At 35.6% G+C, this 17,443-nt stretch overlaps 1 protein-coding gene across 1 annotated transcript; it reads left to right on the top strand.

Moving 5' to 3' along the window:
* Positions 1-7,011: 7,011 nt before the first annotated feature.
* Positions 7,012-12,274, top strand: CYSLTR1 (cysteinyl leukotriene receptor 1). Its single transcript, XM_006218299.3, has 2 exons — positions 7,012-7,097; positions 10,268-12,274. Exon 2 carries the CDS (start codon positions 10,295-10,297, stop codon positions 11,315-11,317), a length of 1,023 nt encoding a protein of 340 aa, XP_006218361.1. The 5' UTR covers positions 7,012-7,097; positions 10,268-10,294; the 3' UTR covers positions 11,318-12,274.
* The last annotated feature ends 5,169 nt before the right edge of the window (positions 12,275-17,443 follow it).

The raw sequence follows: 17,443 nt of genomic DNA, 5'->3' as shown, positions 1-17,443 counted from the left end.
TGAAGAACTTTAACCAATAATCGTTACATTCCTATATATAAGTCCACATTTCTATAGCTACCACTCTTTCAGATTATTGTAGCTTGGCTTTGAACCACATTTTCCTACCTAGAAAATTCCTCCTAGACATTTCTTCTTGGTAGTCAAGATTCTTACCCACTGGTGTACAAGCCCTGTATAATTTCCTCCCCTTGAGTGTGGATGAGACCTGTGAAAATGAAGAGATTTTGTTCCTGTGTTAGAGTGCTAATCAGTTCATTTTCAGTTAACCAAAATGGAGGTTATCATTGGTGTGACTACTTAATCAGATGAGCCCTTTAAAAAAAGATTGAGAAGTCAAAAATTTGAAGAGATTTCTTTCCTAAAGTCCTGGAAGAAAGCAAGTAGCTGTGTTGTGAGAGCAGTGGAGCAGGTGTCAAGGGCCTAAGAATGACCTTTGAGAGCTGAGAGTGGTTCCTCCAGCTGCTGGACATGCCTGGCTTCCCAGGTTCCCTGTAGAGCTAAAAAAATTTTTCCCAGGTCACAGAGCTTTTTCCACAATTGGATAAATTTTTTCCTAAAATAAGTCCCATATGTTATAATTTTTAAAAGAAAAAAAACAAGCCTTCAATCATACACTAACAAGGAATGAATTCTGCCAACAACAGGTGATCTTGTAAGAGGATCTCTGACCACAGATGAGGTCTCAATTCTGGCTGACAAATTGATTGCAGCCCTGTGAGACCCTAAGCAGAGGACCCAGCGAACTTGTACCTGAACTTCTGACCCACAGAAACTATAAGAAAACAAGTGGATGTTGTTTTCAGGTTTGTGGTAATTTGTTACATAGCAATTGAAAAATAATATATCTTCTGTCATCCTTTTTCTCTTTTTATTGATGATGACTGTTTAAATGGAGACCAAAAAGTCTGATTAAAAGTTTCATTTTGGTTCTAAAATCTACACTGTATTGAAAATGGTTTCTCCAAGGTCACCACTGGCCTCCTAATTAACAAATTCAATTGCCATTTGATGAACTTCATTCTCTTTGGTCTTTTGGAAGCATTTGAAATAAATGACCACATTCTTCCTTAAAACTGCTCTTTTGACTTGTACAATACTAACATTTTTGTTTTCTTCTTGTCTGTCTTTGATACTCTTTTGCTGTCTCCTTTTCTTTACTATCTTCACTTTACAGATAAGAAAACTGAGTATTAGTGAGATTAAGTAACTTGACCAAGTTCACATAGTAAGTGGAGAAACCAAGTTTCAAACTCAGATCTACCTTGGCTCAAAAGTCATTATGTTTTTGCTACTGTATCCACATTGACATTGTCTCAGCAGAAAATTATCTTAGTTTTCTCCTTTTTCTAAAGAGGTGTGTCTTTGTAAACTAAAAATCTTCATTTATAAAACATAGAACTTGCTATAAATGCCATGATATAGAATAAAACAAAAATTAATCTCAAAGGAAAATACAGGGATGATGGGTCCAACAAGGAAGGCATAGTTATTTGGCTTCATCCTTCACAAAGTCCTTTCATTCCCATACAAGGTGATTTTTAAGGCCTTTCTCTGTAACCACACAGTAAGTGGTGCCTGGCCAGCAACCCCTTAGTCTACATAGTTCTCTAAGATTGAAAATTTCAATAGCTTTCAAGAATTATGAGCAAGGAAAGAGCTCAGGCAATTACAAATCATTAGAAAAAAAGCTCTCTTTCTCTTTGAAAACTATGACAGAAGCTATTTGACTTAACATACTATATGTCCTCTGCAACTTATATACTTCTCACTCCTATTTTTAAAATTTAAACAGGATTTTCTATTTGGACTTTTTTTTCAAATTTTAAACTTCAAAATAACTAAAGTTTATAACCTCACTGTGGAATTTGGGGTATTTTAAACAACTATAGTCCTCTTACTCTCTCAAAATGTGAACTGAAGAGATTTTCTGCCACTCCCTCGACAACATGACCCATGTCTACCTTTCAAAAAACTATACTTTTAAACCAATAAACTGACCTTAAAGTAAATTATGTTCTTTTTCCTCTAATTTTGAATTTTTCCATTAAATTCCTATATTTTTGGAAAATAAAATAGGCTCAGTGTAAATTTTCACCTATATCCTTGCTCCTTGCTCCTTATAGAAAGTATCTTTCTCCCCTAATATAAACTATTTTGGGCCCTTAATAACCTAAATAACTGAGTCTTTTTCCCCAAGTAAAAGATTTGTAATTTTACTTCAACAAAGTGTAATCAGTAATGCAAAGTCCCCAAATTTAGATTAACACAGCTGCTTTTTTTGTATATTTTTGGAAAATTTCTCACATTCTTCTTGAAAGCAAATTCCAGAATTAAGATGATCTCCTAAGATCATTTTAGAGTTCAAATATCAGAAAGTAAACAAACTCCCACTTCTCTCATGGCTTATCAAAGTTGGCCCTGGCATTGCCCCTGATTAGGGTTGTTGAAGACATCAAGTATACTTGACTACTTTCCAAAACATCACTTATAAAGAAACAAAAATATGTATGGTTTGTTTATATTGGATAAATAACAAGGTCAAAATAGATGTTTCATTGCTCAAAAGATGATCCAAGTAGAGTAGGGCTTGAGGTGGGTTTGAGGGAAAGGATTGGGTAGAAACCATGAATATTTGTAAATGATGACAGGATAACATAAAAAGAATTTAAACTTTGTTACTATAAGTTGTGGCCTCAGGACTAAAGCACTGATTGGAAGAGCAAGGATATTAGCCTTCTTTGGTGAGTCACTATATGATACTAAAGGGATATGCTTGTCAAGACTATCAGAATTTTAAACTAGCATGTCAGGGTAAACTTGTCCCTGAACCAAGTTTTCCCAAAAGTCACTATTTCAATAATTAAGCTGTCCTTTTCATTCTATAGAGTATCTTAGTTTGAGATAACTGCACATCCAAAAATATGCCTCAGATTATTTCAAGTCTCTCCTTCTGAGAGACCTAAACTCTCCTTAGTACTTAGTTTTATCTTTATCAAGGTTTCTTCTTTCTCCAGGTAACAATAGTTCTTTGACCTCTTCCATTATCACCTTTCTCTCAAGCCAAAAGGTTGGATGGAAGGCTAGTACTAGATGGTGGAGGTAGTTGACTGAAATATAAGGTTGGGATTTGATTATAGTCATTTATAAGCTCTTGAGCAACAAAAAGACAGGGTAAAAGCAAGGGTTAAGAATGACTAGTCTAGCAGTGGTGTGAAAGATGATGTTGAGACAAAAGAGCCTGAAATTAAGAGGGCATGAAAGACATCTCCAGGAACTACAAATAGTCCAGCATGGCTAATATACAAGATGTATGTGAAAAGTAGGAGTTTACTATCTATGTCTGATGTAATGAGAGCTAGAACCAAAGAAGCAGCAGTAGGAATGAAGATAAATGAAGAGGAAAAAGATCAAGACTTGGTTTCACACTGTATAAATGTTAGCTGGAACTGGAGCAAAATTAAGAAGTCATATTCCTCCTCCCTTCACCCCCAGCTTCCCAAATCTGCACGTTTTTCCCATCTGTAATTTTAACTTCAATGTCTTCAGGTCTCAGATTTCCATTGCCTTCCTCTCTTTTCCTCTTGCCCTATTAGCTTTAGCAAAACCCTCTCAGACTCCTTCTATTTAACTGAGACGGCAGGGCCTGATAAATTTGTCATTTTAACAGAAATCAAAGCCTGTGAGAAATTCTGCAGAGTAGATTTCAGGCATCAGCTAACATATGGGTGGATGAATTGCTGGTTCTAGAACCCTAAAACCATATGATCAAGCAGGATAGGCATCTCATACAAGAGATGATAAAAAAAAAGAAACCAACAAAGATAATTTTAGGATTTTCTCTTAGAAGATCTAAGGAATGGTAATCATACTGCCAGAATCAGAGACATTACTTCTGAAACAAAAGGGGTACTGCCTGGGAGAAAGGCCTATGAGACTTAGAATATGGTACAGCTTCACATCACAAAATTAACACTTCATCTAGAAATCACTGTCAAAGCTAGAACTACTATGTTGCCTTTAGAGGGCCTGACCAAGCCTGTATCCTGAGCACAGCTGATATATTCAAAGAGGAATAAAGTGAGTCTTTCAGATGTTCACCCGAGAGAAACTCAGGGAACACCTAGTTGTCTTAAATCAAGTTCACAGCTTATGTCTGTTTTCCTCTTTATTGAAGCCATAGATCTCTTTTCCTATTTGCTCTTTTTTTTTCCCTAAGATCAAAAATTGCTAAAGGGAGGGAGGAAACGTACTCTGATCTTCATAGATTTACAGAATGGCAAACTGGAAGGGAATTCAGAAATTGTATACTACAACCCTATTGAATTGCAGATACATGAAGATATCACAGAGAAAAGGTGATTTACTCAAGATCACACAATTAATCATCCACCAGAGCTTGAGGAATGATTCAAGTCTTGTACCTACCAGTCCTACAAAATTTCTACCATGCCCATTGTCTTTCTCCATGCAAGATTCCCTCTGATTATGATAAGACATTAACAAAATGATATAGAAAATTAATATTCAAATCAACCAATGTTTAAAAGACAATGTACTATGTACAGCATGAAATACAAAAAGAATAAGACTTGGTTATTGCCCTTTAAATCTAGTGGGACTGTTGTGAGAAGAATGGAGAAGTTTAAATTGAATAACTACAAGGATGAGTATGACATGAAACAATAAATGAAAATTACCAAGGAAAGCACAAACAAAATAATGTAGGACTTCAAAGGAGAGAATTATTAAATTGAATTGAGAGGATCAGGAATGTCTTTTTGTTTGACTAGAAACATAAAAAAAGAGGCATTATTATCTTCATTTAATAGAAGACGCTAGCCTGGGGACTACCTGGGGACTCTTGTAGATCACCAGCTCTACCTGGATGACACTTAGAAGGCACAACAGTATATAAGTCATTCTCATTCATAGGTGGTTTTATTGCAGCAACAATAAAGAGTATGTTATATGAATTGAGACCTTATATTCTTAGATCATCTCTGAGGTCTCTTACTTACTTACTCACTGGAGCTTGACCAGATTACAGACTCAGTGGAGACTAAAGGCTGATGACAAAACAGTAGATAGATGATGATGATAGATAGATAGAGAGAGAGAGAGAGACAGAAACAGAGAGAGAGAGAGAGAGAGAGAGAGAGAGAGATAGACAGACAGGCAGAAAGACATGGACTTAAGATGAGCCAAATAAAAGATCTGAGTAACTCCCGAATTAAATAATTGAACTCAAAATCCATATATCCACACTCTTACTTTATTGCTTCAACTTCACTCACCTAATCACCCAAATAATAATGGTAAAATCCAATTTTGGCAGAAGTTGTTGTCAGAGACAAGAGTTCTTAAGTAAACTGAAAAGAGGTGCAAGGAGTAAAAGTATTGAATGCCTGCTATAGGCAAAGCTCAAAATTTCTAAAGGAGCCACAGAAGACATCTCAGAATCCCAGATTTGAGGAAACATTGCATTGTTTCCCAGACAATGTGACTTTTACTCAACTATGCATATACAGGGTGGGCTAAATTGTAATTATGCAGCTACCATGGAAAAGGATAACTAGTACTTAGCCTGGTAATACTACAGTTCTCATAGATAGGTATTAAAAATTCAGAAACTTTCTCTTTCCACACAGGGGGGAAATATAAGCTTTGTCTAAACAAAATTGTGACAGAGCCAAAGTTAATTTTCACCATAAATAAGATGACTAGAATCATAATTTCAAGATTAGAAAAGATATTCTTCATTCAATATTTAGTCAGTAGTTTTTGTTGATTACAGAGACCTAGGACAAACTAAACCCCAAGAAAGTTTTATGTCTGTGTAACAAAATGTAAAAGCCAGCTCTGTCTGAGTAATTCCCCATCTGCAACCCATACTTCACTCAGGCTGCTAGTAGTATCTTACTTATGTCAACTCCTTACCTGGAGAAGGAGGGAATATTCAGAGAGGGAGAAGAAACTAGAGAGGATCTGAAAAATGATTACCTGAGTAGAGGGTGGACTCAAACAGTAATATCGTAGCTGTAGATTCAGATTCCTACTTTTAAAACTTGTCTGTGTTTTATATTTTTGCATTTTCTTTACTTTCCTTTTGATTTCCTTTTTTTTTTCAGTAGAGTGCCTTTGGAAAGTCCCAATCTATTTATACTTGATAAGAATAAACTGGGGGAAGGTGTTTATTTTGTTAGCATTTGACTACAAGTAAATAAAAAGTGGTCAGCCTCTGGGGTCCTTGCAGACAGGGGGATGAAAGTTGCCATAGGGCAACACAAATTTAGAAGACAAATATTCAGGTTGCTACTGTATCAGGAAAGCCCTTCTTTGCTAATTCCCTGGAGGTTTGTTATACTTTATTAGATTTTCCAACATGGTTTAACTGAAGAGACATACACTCATGAAAAGTTAACTATACAAACTATAAAACAATTGCTCTCTGAAGGTATATAATATATGCCAAATTAGTGATAGAAATAATTACTATTATGAGCTTTTAGGGAAAAGAGTCCAAAGTCCTCTAAGTCATCCTTCCTCCAAGGAAAACTATCTCTAGGTCATCCCAAACAGATGTACTTGATATTTTTAACGTTCTAACACCTCTTCCTAGAAAACTAGATCCTTGGATATGAAGTTCCAAGTAATTTCCCCTTTGAACTTTTTAAAAAAAAACTGTTTAGAGTTGAAAATATAATGGTTTCAAAGAGAGAAGAAAGATTTTATAATACTGTGCTCAGCTTCAGACAGAAGCTCCATGCACACAGTAGCAAACAGGTGTGATCATTCCTGTTCTCTAATCCACATTTTCCCCTGGCGATGTAAAAATGAATGGAGAGGAAAGAAGGAGGCATGAAATCCAATAACTAGCTCTAAATTTGTCAGTTAAGTTTTGATGTCCCATGACATACCCTAGATCTATGCTTAAGGCTGCTAATCTCCCATGACCTTTCTGGACTGCTTCTAAGATCGTTAACTTCTTTTTCAATTTTATGATTTCAGCTTAGGCTTCATCTGTTATTACAACATAAGAAGCACTGACCACTAACCAGGAACACTTGATAAGGGTACTGCAGGGCCAGAAAGAGGTATGGCTCCATTTTCTAAATGAATCTTGTTTTTTCAACTAACTAGTTATCTTAACAAAGTAATTTCCTTCATTAACTACAATAAATACTAATTACATTTATGTTTATTACTTATTTATATTAATCAGTTAATAACCCATTTGTTTTGTGCTAAGATAGCTCTTGCCATACTGTATTGTAATCTCTTCACATTTCTGAGCCATCACTCTTCTCCCTCACCATTCTATGAGCTGCTTGAAAGCAGAGATGGGTTCCTAGGAATCTCTATATTCATACAGTGTGGGCCTCAATCTTTGGAGATCACAGTAAATTTTACTAAAATGAATTAAATGCTGTTTAAGATAAGCAAAGCCATCATCTGTGAAATGAGTGGCTTGAACTAAATGATTAACTATCTCTCTATGATTCATTACTTGCTTGAAAGTTTCACAGTCTTCCCTTTGGGCCTAGTATAAGTAATTGACTTGACTTAGTTATAAATAAACAATTTAATCTAAATATCAAAATTATTAAGAAAGCTTATTTTGGGCTGCAATGACTGAGAAATTTATTAATGGGACTAGAGAACATCTATTTCTTTGTTTTTTATTAATTTATTTATCAGAGTTATTTGGCATCTATCATTTAAAGATCTGGAAAATTCAAATTTATTTATAATGTTTAACAGATAAGTAAAATCAGCAAATGATTAATATGTGTCAAGATATGGATGTTTTTTAATCTTATAGTCAGTCTAATGATTTAGTCCCTTTCTTAATACTTTAGGAAGCAACTTAACAAAGCCACTTTAGGCTCTAAGACTGGGAAAGTTTTAAATTATGTTGGGGTGAAAAGATAACTTTAAGTGGTTTTGAATGATAAATAATACTTTCAAATGATAAACTTGTTCCATCATTCATTTACTTATTCACTCAATTAACATTTATGAGTACTTACAGGCAAGGTACATATGTGTTAGCCCTTTGTGAGATGCCTTTATATATCAACCAGATAGTCTATGAAGGAACATAATATACATATATCATAGATCTAAAATGTTGGCTTTAAGTTCCAAAGAAGGGATAAAGATAGAAATCACTTTGGAAGGAAGCTGAGGGAAGTCTTGGTCAATAAAGTGTAATTTGAGCTGAAAGATGGGTAATTTTTGCATACACATAGATGGAGGAAAGGGCATTTCAGAAAGAAGAAATATCATGAAAACAGACAGACAGGTGGGAAAACATGTAGTGCATGTCCCTAGCATAGTAAAATAGTTGTTTCATTGAACTATAGGATGTACAAAGGGGAGAAGTGAGAGAAAAACTAGGAAAGTTCAGTTGGAACCAGACTGTAGAAAGCCTTAAATATCAGGCCAAGAAGTCTGGGTTTTATTCTGAAAGCTCTGTGGAACCCCTGAAGATTTTGATAGCAAGGACATGACATAATTGGAAGCGACAATGTCCAGAAAATTATTCTGGATAGAGTATGCAGCAGGATATAGTGAGAGCTGATGTTGGCAAGAAGATATTAGTAATAATACCTTTCAAGTGTATTTCTTAAAACAAAGGCTGTATCAGAAATCTCAACAGCACCATCTAGTGCCTCACAGGTTAACACTGTGAGGAAAACAGTACAGGGCTAGAGTACGCTTAGGCAGTTTCTCTTTACTTCACAATTGATCTGAGTTCAGAAAACCAATGGTGAAAGAGGCAGGTAACTGGAAAGCAAACTGAGAAATAATGCAGAGGTTGGGAACAGTGAACTAATTTTTCTCATTGATCTTAGATATACACCCTCCGAATGATTCATTTTCAATTTTTTACTGTATAACAACAGTTTTTAGTGGAAAATAATGACATTTTTAATAAAAGGAAAAAGTAGAACTAGCTGGAATGGACAAATGGATGAATGACACATCCTCACAGCAAATATAATTGTTATCAGTAGTAAACTTGGAAGTTATAGTCCACCTATAACCACAGCTATAGCTATCCATATTTGTATCTCTGGTGCAGAGACCACATCAGTCCTTTCCACTGCTGGCAGTTCTTGAATGCTTAAGCAGTCTTCCCACCTTACAAATAACAACCTCTCTCTTGCCAGGGAGCAAGAGCTGTGTAAAAGGACAAAAAATAGGATTTCAACCAAAGATTATCCACTATATTATACATTGATAAGTTGTTCCCATCTTCTTAAAGAGTAAAAGAAAAGAATCTAGAGGAATACTAAAGAAATCACTACTTCCATACTATCTCATCCCCAGCTCTCTTTGATCAGAGTTTGTTGGCCGTCCTAATTGCCCTCATAAAGCTGAACTAGCTTAGACCAATTTAACAACTTCTTACTATAAGAGAAATGACCATGTATTGATGAACAATAAAGCTATGAGTTTAAGTTTAGGAAGCAAGAACAAGAATGAACAGTGTCAACAATATCCTCACCCAGAAAGTATATTCCAACTAGTAATGCTGCATCTTTCCTCAGAGCCTTAAGGTGCACATTTTAAATGTATTTCACCTTTTTTCTTATTAAAATAAATGTATGGCTTCTGAAGTTTCCCCAACCTTGGTGTTCTGTGGTTCTAAATAGAGTCTACCATGTTCTAGATTAAGATTCTCCCTCAGGGAGTGAGTTCCACTGATAACAAATTTAATTATTTTCCCTAGGTATAAGCATCACCCAGCAGATGTTACCTAGTAAGCCTTATCCTTGGGGAAACCAAGCATTTTCACCCAGATTTTATTCTCTAAAAGAATTCAGTGCTCTTCAAATAAGATAAATAGGTAATAGACACAGATAGACTCATATTTATGAAACTACCATTTTTAAAGCTTTTCTCTAATTACAAAATAAACCCACTTAAAAGGAAGATTTACAGAAAAGTACTGGAGTAATATGACTTAAAATAAGGCAGAGCTGTTTTATCTAGGTCTTGAAGATTTAAAAGTCCATCAGGCAAACATGGGTGGAGAAGGAGAAAAAAAGAATTTTCTGGGTGTCCATAGGACCCAAACCCTTCTCCTGGGAGCAAAGTGCAGTTAAATCTCTCCTCATTGCCTGTCCCCCGACTCTTGCTTTCTGCAGTGGTCAAAAGATTTACATAGTGATACCATAAAGTAAAATTATAGTACTTCCTATAATTTATTGGTCTAAAAAAATTGACAAGATTTATATATGTATATATATTGTAGGCACCAAGAAGACATTCCTAGAGAAACATGGATGGAGTCAGAAATCTGACAGTATCTTCTGCCAGTAATAACATATGCAATGATACTATTGACGACTTCCGCAATCAAGTGTATTCCACCTTGTACTCTACGATCTCCGTAGTGGGCTTCTTTGGCAACAGCTTTGTGCTCTACGTCCTCATAAAAACATATCATGAGAAGTCAGCCTATCAAGTATACATGATTAATTTAGCAGTTGCAGATCTACTGTGCGTGTGCACACTGCCTCTCCGTGTAGTTTATTATGTTCACAAAGGCATTTGGTTCTTTGGTGACTTTTTGTGCCGCCTCAGCACCTACGCTTTGTATGTCAACCTCTATTGTAGCATCTTCTTTATGACAGCCATGAGCTTTTTCCGGTGCATTGCGATTGTTTTCCCAGTCCAGAACATTAATTTGGTTACACAGAAAAAAGCCAGGTTTGTGTGTGTTGGTATTTGGATTTTTGTTATTTTGACTAGTTCACCATTTTTAATGTCCGCATCTTACATAGATGAGAAAAACAATACCAAGTGCTTTGAGCCTCCACAGGACAATCAAGCTAAAAATCATGTCTTGATCTTGCATTATGTGTCATTATTTTTTGGATTTATCATTCCTTTTGTTGTCATAATTGTCTGTTACACAATGATCATTTTGACCTTACTTAAAAATTCAATGAAGAAAAATCTATCAAGCCGTAAAAAGGCTATAGGAATGATCATAGTTGTTACAGCTGCCTTTTTGATCAGTTTCTTGCCATATCATATTCAACGCACCATTCACCTTCACTTTTTGCACAATGAAACTAAACCCTGTGAGTCTGTCCTTAGAATGCAAAAGTCAGTGGTCATAACCTTGTCTCTGGCTGCGTCAAATTGTTGCTTTGATCCTCTCTTATATTTCTTTTCAGGAGGGAATTTTAGGAGAAAGCTATCTACATTTAGAAAGCATTCTTTGTCCAGCTTGACTTATGTACCCAAGAAGAAGATCTCCTTGCCAGAAAAAGGAGAAGAAATATGTAAAGAATAGTTTAAACCCATCTTTAATGAATATTTTCCCAAACAAGTGTTTTCTCAGATCACTTACAATAAATATAAGAATTTCTGTTAATAATTTAAAAATAATACTTAACAGAATATGTACCTATAAATCTATCTCATTTATGAATCTACATTGTTAGAGGTCCTAAAGATATTTTAAATGTTAAAAATTCAGTCCACATCTATGAAATAAATTGTAAATGGTTTCTCAATCATTCATCTAAATATGGAAATTATTTCTATCTTCGCACTGTAAAAAAGTGGGTCTGAAAGCAAAGCTTTTCCGCCCTCAAAAACTTTACAAAGGATAAAACCTAGCTTTTTAAGATATAAATTTAGCTAATAGTTCTTAATGGTCCTAACATATCCCTTTGCATTAATGCCATCAGATGAGAGATGGAATGACCCAGGAGCTACAGAAAAATGTACTGTCACCATTTTCCTTTGTAGTATTGACCAGCTAGAAAAAGTAAGGCTATTTCTTCCAAAATAAAATGCTGTAACAGCCTAGTATTCAGTCAAATGGCCCTAAAGTCTCCATGCAATGTACAATCTGGAAACTGAGGAAGATAAACCTGATCAAAAGTCATTGCTTCCAATGTTCTTCTGCTTCTGCCTTAGACCCCCCCCAAAAAAGAATGGTGGAGCTTTTGTTGATCGTTGAGGTTCTTATAGGGAGTTCTCTCCCTACTCCTTCCTTAAGAAACAAGACAACAAGCACTACCATAAATGAACAGAAGTAATTTAAAATGTATCTGAAGAAGAGGAAAAGGGGTCTACTTTTCTACACACTTATTACTGGGCTCAAAATTAATGGCAATGGGTTTCTAAATAAAAATTTAAATTTTGATATTACAAATTTTTAAGAAGTACTTATATTTATGCATATGTATAAAACTGTATGTAAGAGATTTTGCTCATGAGTGGAAGTTAATTATAAGCTTTACTATTATTTTATACTTTTTACTTTTTACTGGCATATTGACAGGAATATCAAGGGTATGTTTACAGTGGTTTTTATATTACAGTGGAAGCTTTGTTCTTAAGACAGCAACAGCTTTATTATGGCTGAAATATAATATTCATGGGCAAGCCTCTGCCCAAGTGTAGTCTGTTTCTTAATTCTGTGTTTCAAAATGTGCATTACCTCAGAGGAAATGAACAATAATGGTGAAAAAAGAGAAAAGCTAGGAAAGGAGAATTTCTGTCTGAATCTGCCACGTGTATGTTACTTCTATTTCATTTCTTTTTTTAACATTTTTTAATTGAGTTATAGTCAGTTTACAATGTTGTATCAATTTCCAGTGTAGAGCATAATTTTTCAGTTATACATGAACATACATATATTCATTGTCGCATTCTTTTTCGCTATGAGCTACCACAAGATCTTGTATTTATCTCATTTCTAATGTTACAGTCCCTTAGAAAGAAACTTGAAGACAGGATCTCGAAGGCATGGTAATGACTGGTGCCCATTTATTTTTAACATACCTGAGACTTGTTAGAACCTGTATTTCTACCCTATACTATTTTTCCCTTGCTTGAGATAAAGATCCCATGTGATATTTCTCATAAAAGCAGTTCTCATTTCTCATTTACTAGCTTTCTGCTATTCAATAAGTATAGTGTGGTAGAAGAACACTACACTGAAAGCTAGAAAACCTGGATGCTAATCTGATCTCTATTACTTACTAGTAGTGAAACTTAAAGCAAGTGACATAAACTCTGATCCTCAGCTTTCTCATTTGTAAAGTGAGAATAATAATACTTCCCTTGCCTTTCTTACAGGCACATTTGAAACTCAAATGTGATCATAGTATACATACATATTTTAAAACACATATGTTAAAGTTTTACCTTAAAAATATACAGTGTGATGTAATTTATCACATGGAATATGAAATATTAGAGAGGTTTTGTTACTTAAACATACTGAACCACATTTACTACATGGATTCTCAATTTTGAAATAATTAAAACAAGATATAGCCACAGTTAAAATCTGTTGCATGTAGAATCTTGTCACTTATTTATTCTTATCTCCATGTTTTTGCCTGTGTTCTCACTTCCACCCTCAGTCTCACTTCCTCCTACACAGAAACATAACATACTTTAGTCACCTACAAGCTTACTATGAATTTGTTCTTCTTTAATATTATATGCATTTATAGCCTGTTACCACGGTGTTTAATACTGTTTACCAGACTGTTTAATACTTAAATTGTTCCCAGTTTTTCCATATGTATTAGCATTTTCTCCCAAAGTGAAATAATCACTTTGTAGAATTATAAATTCCTTGAGGTTGAAAATTATGCCTTTAAATCATGGTGCCTAACATTTAATGAGCTTTTGCTCTGTTTTAAGTGCTTCATCTGTATCAATTCACTTAATGCTTACAACTGCTCTGTGAGGTAGGTACCATTATTGCCCCTGTTTGCTGATTTAAAAACTGAGGCACAAAGAGGTTAAGTAACTTACTAAATGTCAGACAGCTGGTTAAGCATCAGAACCAAAAGTTCTGACTAAATCTAGGCAGTCTGACTCTATAACTCATAACTTCTTAATTTGTTATGCTAACCTGCTGGACTTTTTAACAGCTTCAAAATATAAGGAGCAGAAGCAAGGGTGGTTTTAGATGATTTATTTGTTTTCTTTTTTAAACCAGGTTTAGTTTAACTGCATGCTTAAATTTTTAATTACATGAACACATGACCCATGACATAAAACCTGTGATTTTATTTGGAGGAACATCTTAGGAATATTTCATGCTATCCTAGAACACTGATATTAGAAAGAACTTAATGTTTATAATTCCTAATGGCTATATAATACACTGTGGCATCAACATACCATGTCCGCAAGCACATTCCTCTGGCCTCTAAAGGCCCTTTCAAACCTCATCAGTTATCCAAGCTCTCTTTTATTGTACACTGAGCTTTTTATTTTGTTCAGCCAATATGATTTCTATATCTCAGAAAAAATAATTTCATATCTTAAAGCAATGTTTTGTATTTTACACTCCTGAATAAACATAAATGGTTTTGGGTACTCAGACTGTAAACTTTGGTTTCTTTGGCTGTCAAAAATATCCTGGCTTTTCATTCTAATGACATGACTTTGCATTTTCAATTGACTTTTAAATGGCCTACTGAGACAATTAAATGTATCTCTCAATATCTACCTCCTGTTAACCCTTTAGTGACCCCAACCATGGAAAATTCAGAAGCTTAAAAGGTGAGATTAGATCTCAGAACACTGTAAATTTGTGGGCCCTTTTTTGGTAAGCACCACTGCATTGGAAGTGCCAAAAAAAAGAAGAAACTCAGAAAGGGTGTCAAGATGGTGGAGTAGAAGGCTCTTAGCTCACCCTCTCCCATGAATACACCAAAAGAGACGTCCATGAACACACCAATTCACTCAGAACACCTGCTGAACTTTGCCAGAACATGGCCTATTTCAAAGACAAAATTCCTCACAAAATCTGGTAGGAGGGAAAAAAAGAAGAATAAAAAGGACATTAGTATGGGACCTGTCCCATGGGGAGGGAGTGGCAAAGGAGGATGCCCCCTCTCCAACAGAGAGGTAAGCAGGGATGGAAAGAGAACGTCCAAGGCTTGGAGGAGTGCACAACAGCTGCTTGGTCGACAGAACTGAGAGAAACTGGCACAAAGGGTTCCAGAAATCTTCAGCCTTAGACACGAGCTAGTAAAAGTGGGCCAAGACTGGCTGCCAAGGCCAGGCAGAGGGATAAGTCTGACTGTGCAGAGACAGACTCAGGGGGCTGGAGTGTGCTGTGCGATATGGCTGGGAGTGTATACAGAACAGAACAGTGTAGGGCCTCCATTTTTAAAAAAGCAACACCACTGGTGAACATTGTGGGGAAGAGCACAATGCAGCTGGGCCATATTATTGTTACCACAGGTCCCGGGCACCATTGCTGGTGCATTCTCGCAATAAGAGAGGCAGGGCTCAACCATAGCTACCATATTCCCTGGTGTACAGCTCCCAGGCAGTTGTAGGGTTGAAACCTGAATTCATACCCAGGGGCTCTGAACTTCACAGGTGGGACTGAAATTTGTTTACAGCTCCAGGCAGAGGGGGTCAATTTGCTCCACAAGTGCCTTTGTGGATCCACATTTCTAAGACAAATGAGCAAGGAGTGGAGTTTTGGCTCACAGTGAGGCAACTGCTTCTGCAGCATTTTCAGCAGACCTGCATAATGTATGCAGACAAGGCATTGGGAGCACTGATAATCACATAGCACAGCACAATACAGGTGTGACCCAGAGGCCAGCAGATCTGCACTGGTAGCTCTGAGGGCAGAGAAACTAGGGGACACCAGAGCAGAGTACTGACATTCCCACAGCTAAATCAGAGACAAGGGGAGCATCAACAAAGAGTACTTCAAGCACTCCAACCCCAACTACCATGTACTGCAGCACAGAAACAGGTATGGAAGCCTCCATTACAATAAAGGGGAATATACATGGCCCCTGTAAGTACTGTGACAACCACAGAACAAAAAAAGGAGGCCCCACTAAACAACCAGAGCAGGCTCTGATCACAGCAACACAAGCCAGACTCCCAATCAAAGGGATAACAGCCAACACAAACAGAAGAAAGATGTGGGAACCATCCATACTAAAAACAGACCTCATAGCAAAATTATTAGAAGTGCACAGTCTACACAAGAATACATCCTCTTTAAAAAAAAAAAAAGCTCTTCAAACCAGAATAGATAACTGATACTCAATAATACAAAGTGCCAGAGAGATATAAGTAAAATAAGAAGCAGAGGAACTACTCCCAGTTAAAAGAACAAGAGAAGTCCCCTTAAAGAATAATCAATAAAATAGACTTCAATAGTCAACTAGATCATGAATTCAAAAAGGGAGTCATAAAGGCACTGAAGGAAATGAAAGGCTATGAATAAAAATGCAGAATACTATAAAAAGGAAATAGAAGCAATAAAGAGGAGCAAATTAAAAACAGAAAACTCAATAACTCAGATAAGAGCCAGAGTGAAGGGCAATAAAAAGCAAGCTAGATAATGGAGAGGAACAAATAAGTGACTTAGAAGACAGGATAACAGAAATCACTGAATCAGAATCACTGACAGAAAAGCAAGTGAAAAGTAATGAATGCAATAAAAGGGGCCTATGGGATAATATAAAGTGTGCCAGTCTGGCATGCTAGGGGTCTCAGAAGGAGAAGAAAGAGAAAAATCAGATTGAAAAGGTATTTGAAGAAATCATGACTGAAAACTTCCCAAATTTAAAGAAGGAATCAGATATCCAAGTACAGAAAGCACAGAAGGTCCCAAACAAGAAGAACCCAAATAGACCTATACCAAGACATATTATAATTAAGATGGCCAAGATTAAGGAAAAAGAAATGATTCTAAAGGCATCAAGAGAAAAACAAAGAGTTACTTACAAGGGAATTCTCATAAGGCTTTCCACTGATTTCTCTACAAAAACATTACGGGCCAGAAAGATGTGGCAAGATATATTCAAAGTTCTGAATGGGAAAATACTATAGCCTAGGATACTCTATCCATCAAGACTATCCTTCAGAATAGAGAGATAAAGAATTTCACAAACAAGCAAAAAATTTTTAAAAATCAGCAATACTAAACATATGCTAAAAGAAATATTGAAAGGTCTACTCTAAATAGAAAAGAAGCAAAACACTATAGAAAAGAGAAAACCATAATTGGAAATGTGATAAGTACAATGAGTTTCAATAGAATAAACATGAATATATAAAAGAGGACATCAAAATCATTAAATGTGAGAGAGGGGAGCAAGAAAATATAGATTTTTTTTCATTCTTTCCAGGATGACTTTGAGCTTATATGACTATCAGTTTAAAGCAAATAGATATAGTAATGGGTTAACATACTTGAAAAACAAAGTAATTACAAATCAAAAGTATACAAGAGTCACAAAAACAAAAGGCAAACCAATATAATACAAGAGAAAATTATCAAACTGCAAAAAGAAAAAGAAAGAAACAAAGAGGAAATAACAAATCAAATGAAAAAAGACTTCAGAAAGGCAATAAACACAGATCTATCAATAATTACTATAAATGTCAATGGACTAAATGCTCC

This window comes from Vicugna pacos, chromosome X, assembly GCF_048564905.1.
Source record: "Vicugna pacos chromosome X, VicPac4, whole genome shotgun sequence".
NCBI lineage: Eukaryota > Metazoa > Chordata > Mammalia > Artiodactyla > Camelidae > Vicugna > Vicugna pacos.
Note: the sequence above shows the minus strand (reverse complement) of the source record. Positions and strands in the feature narration are given on the sequence as shown.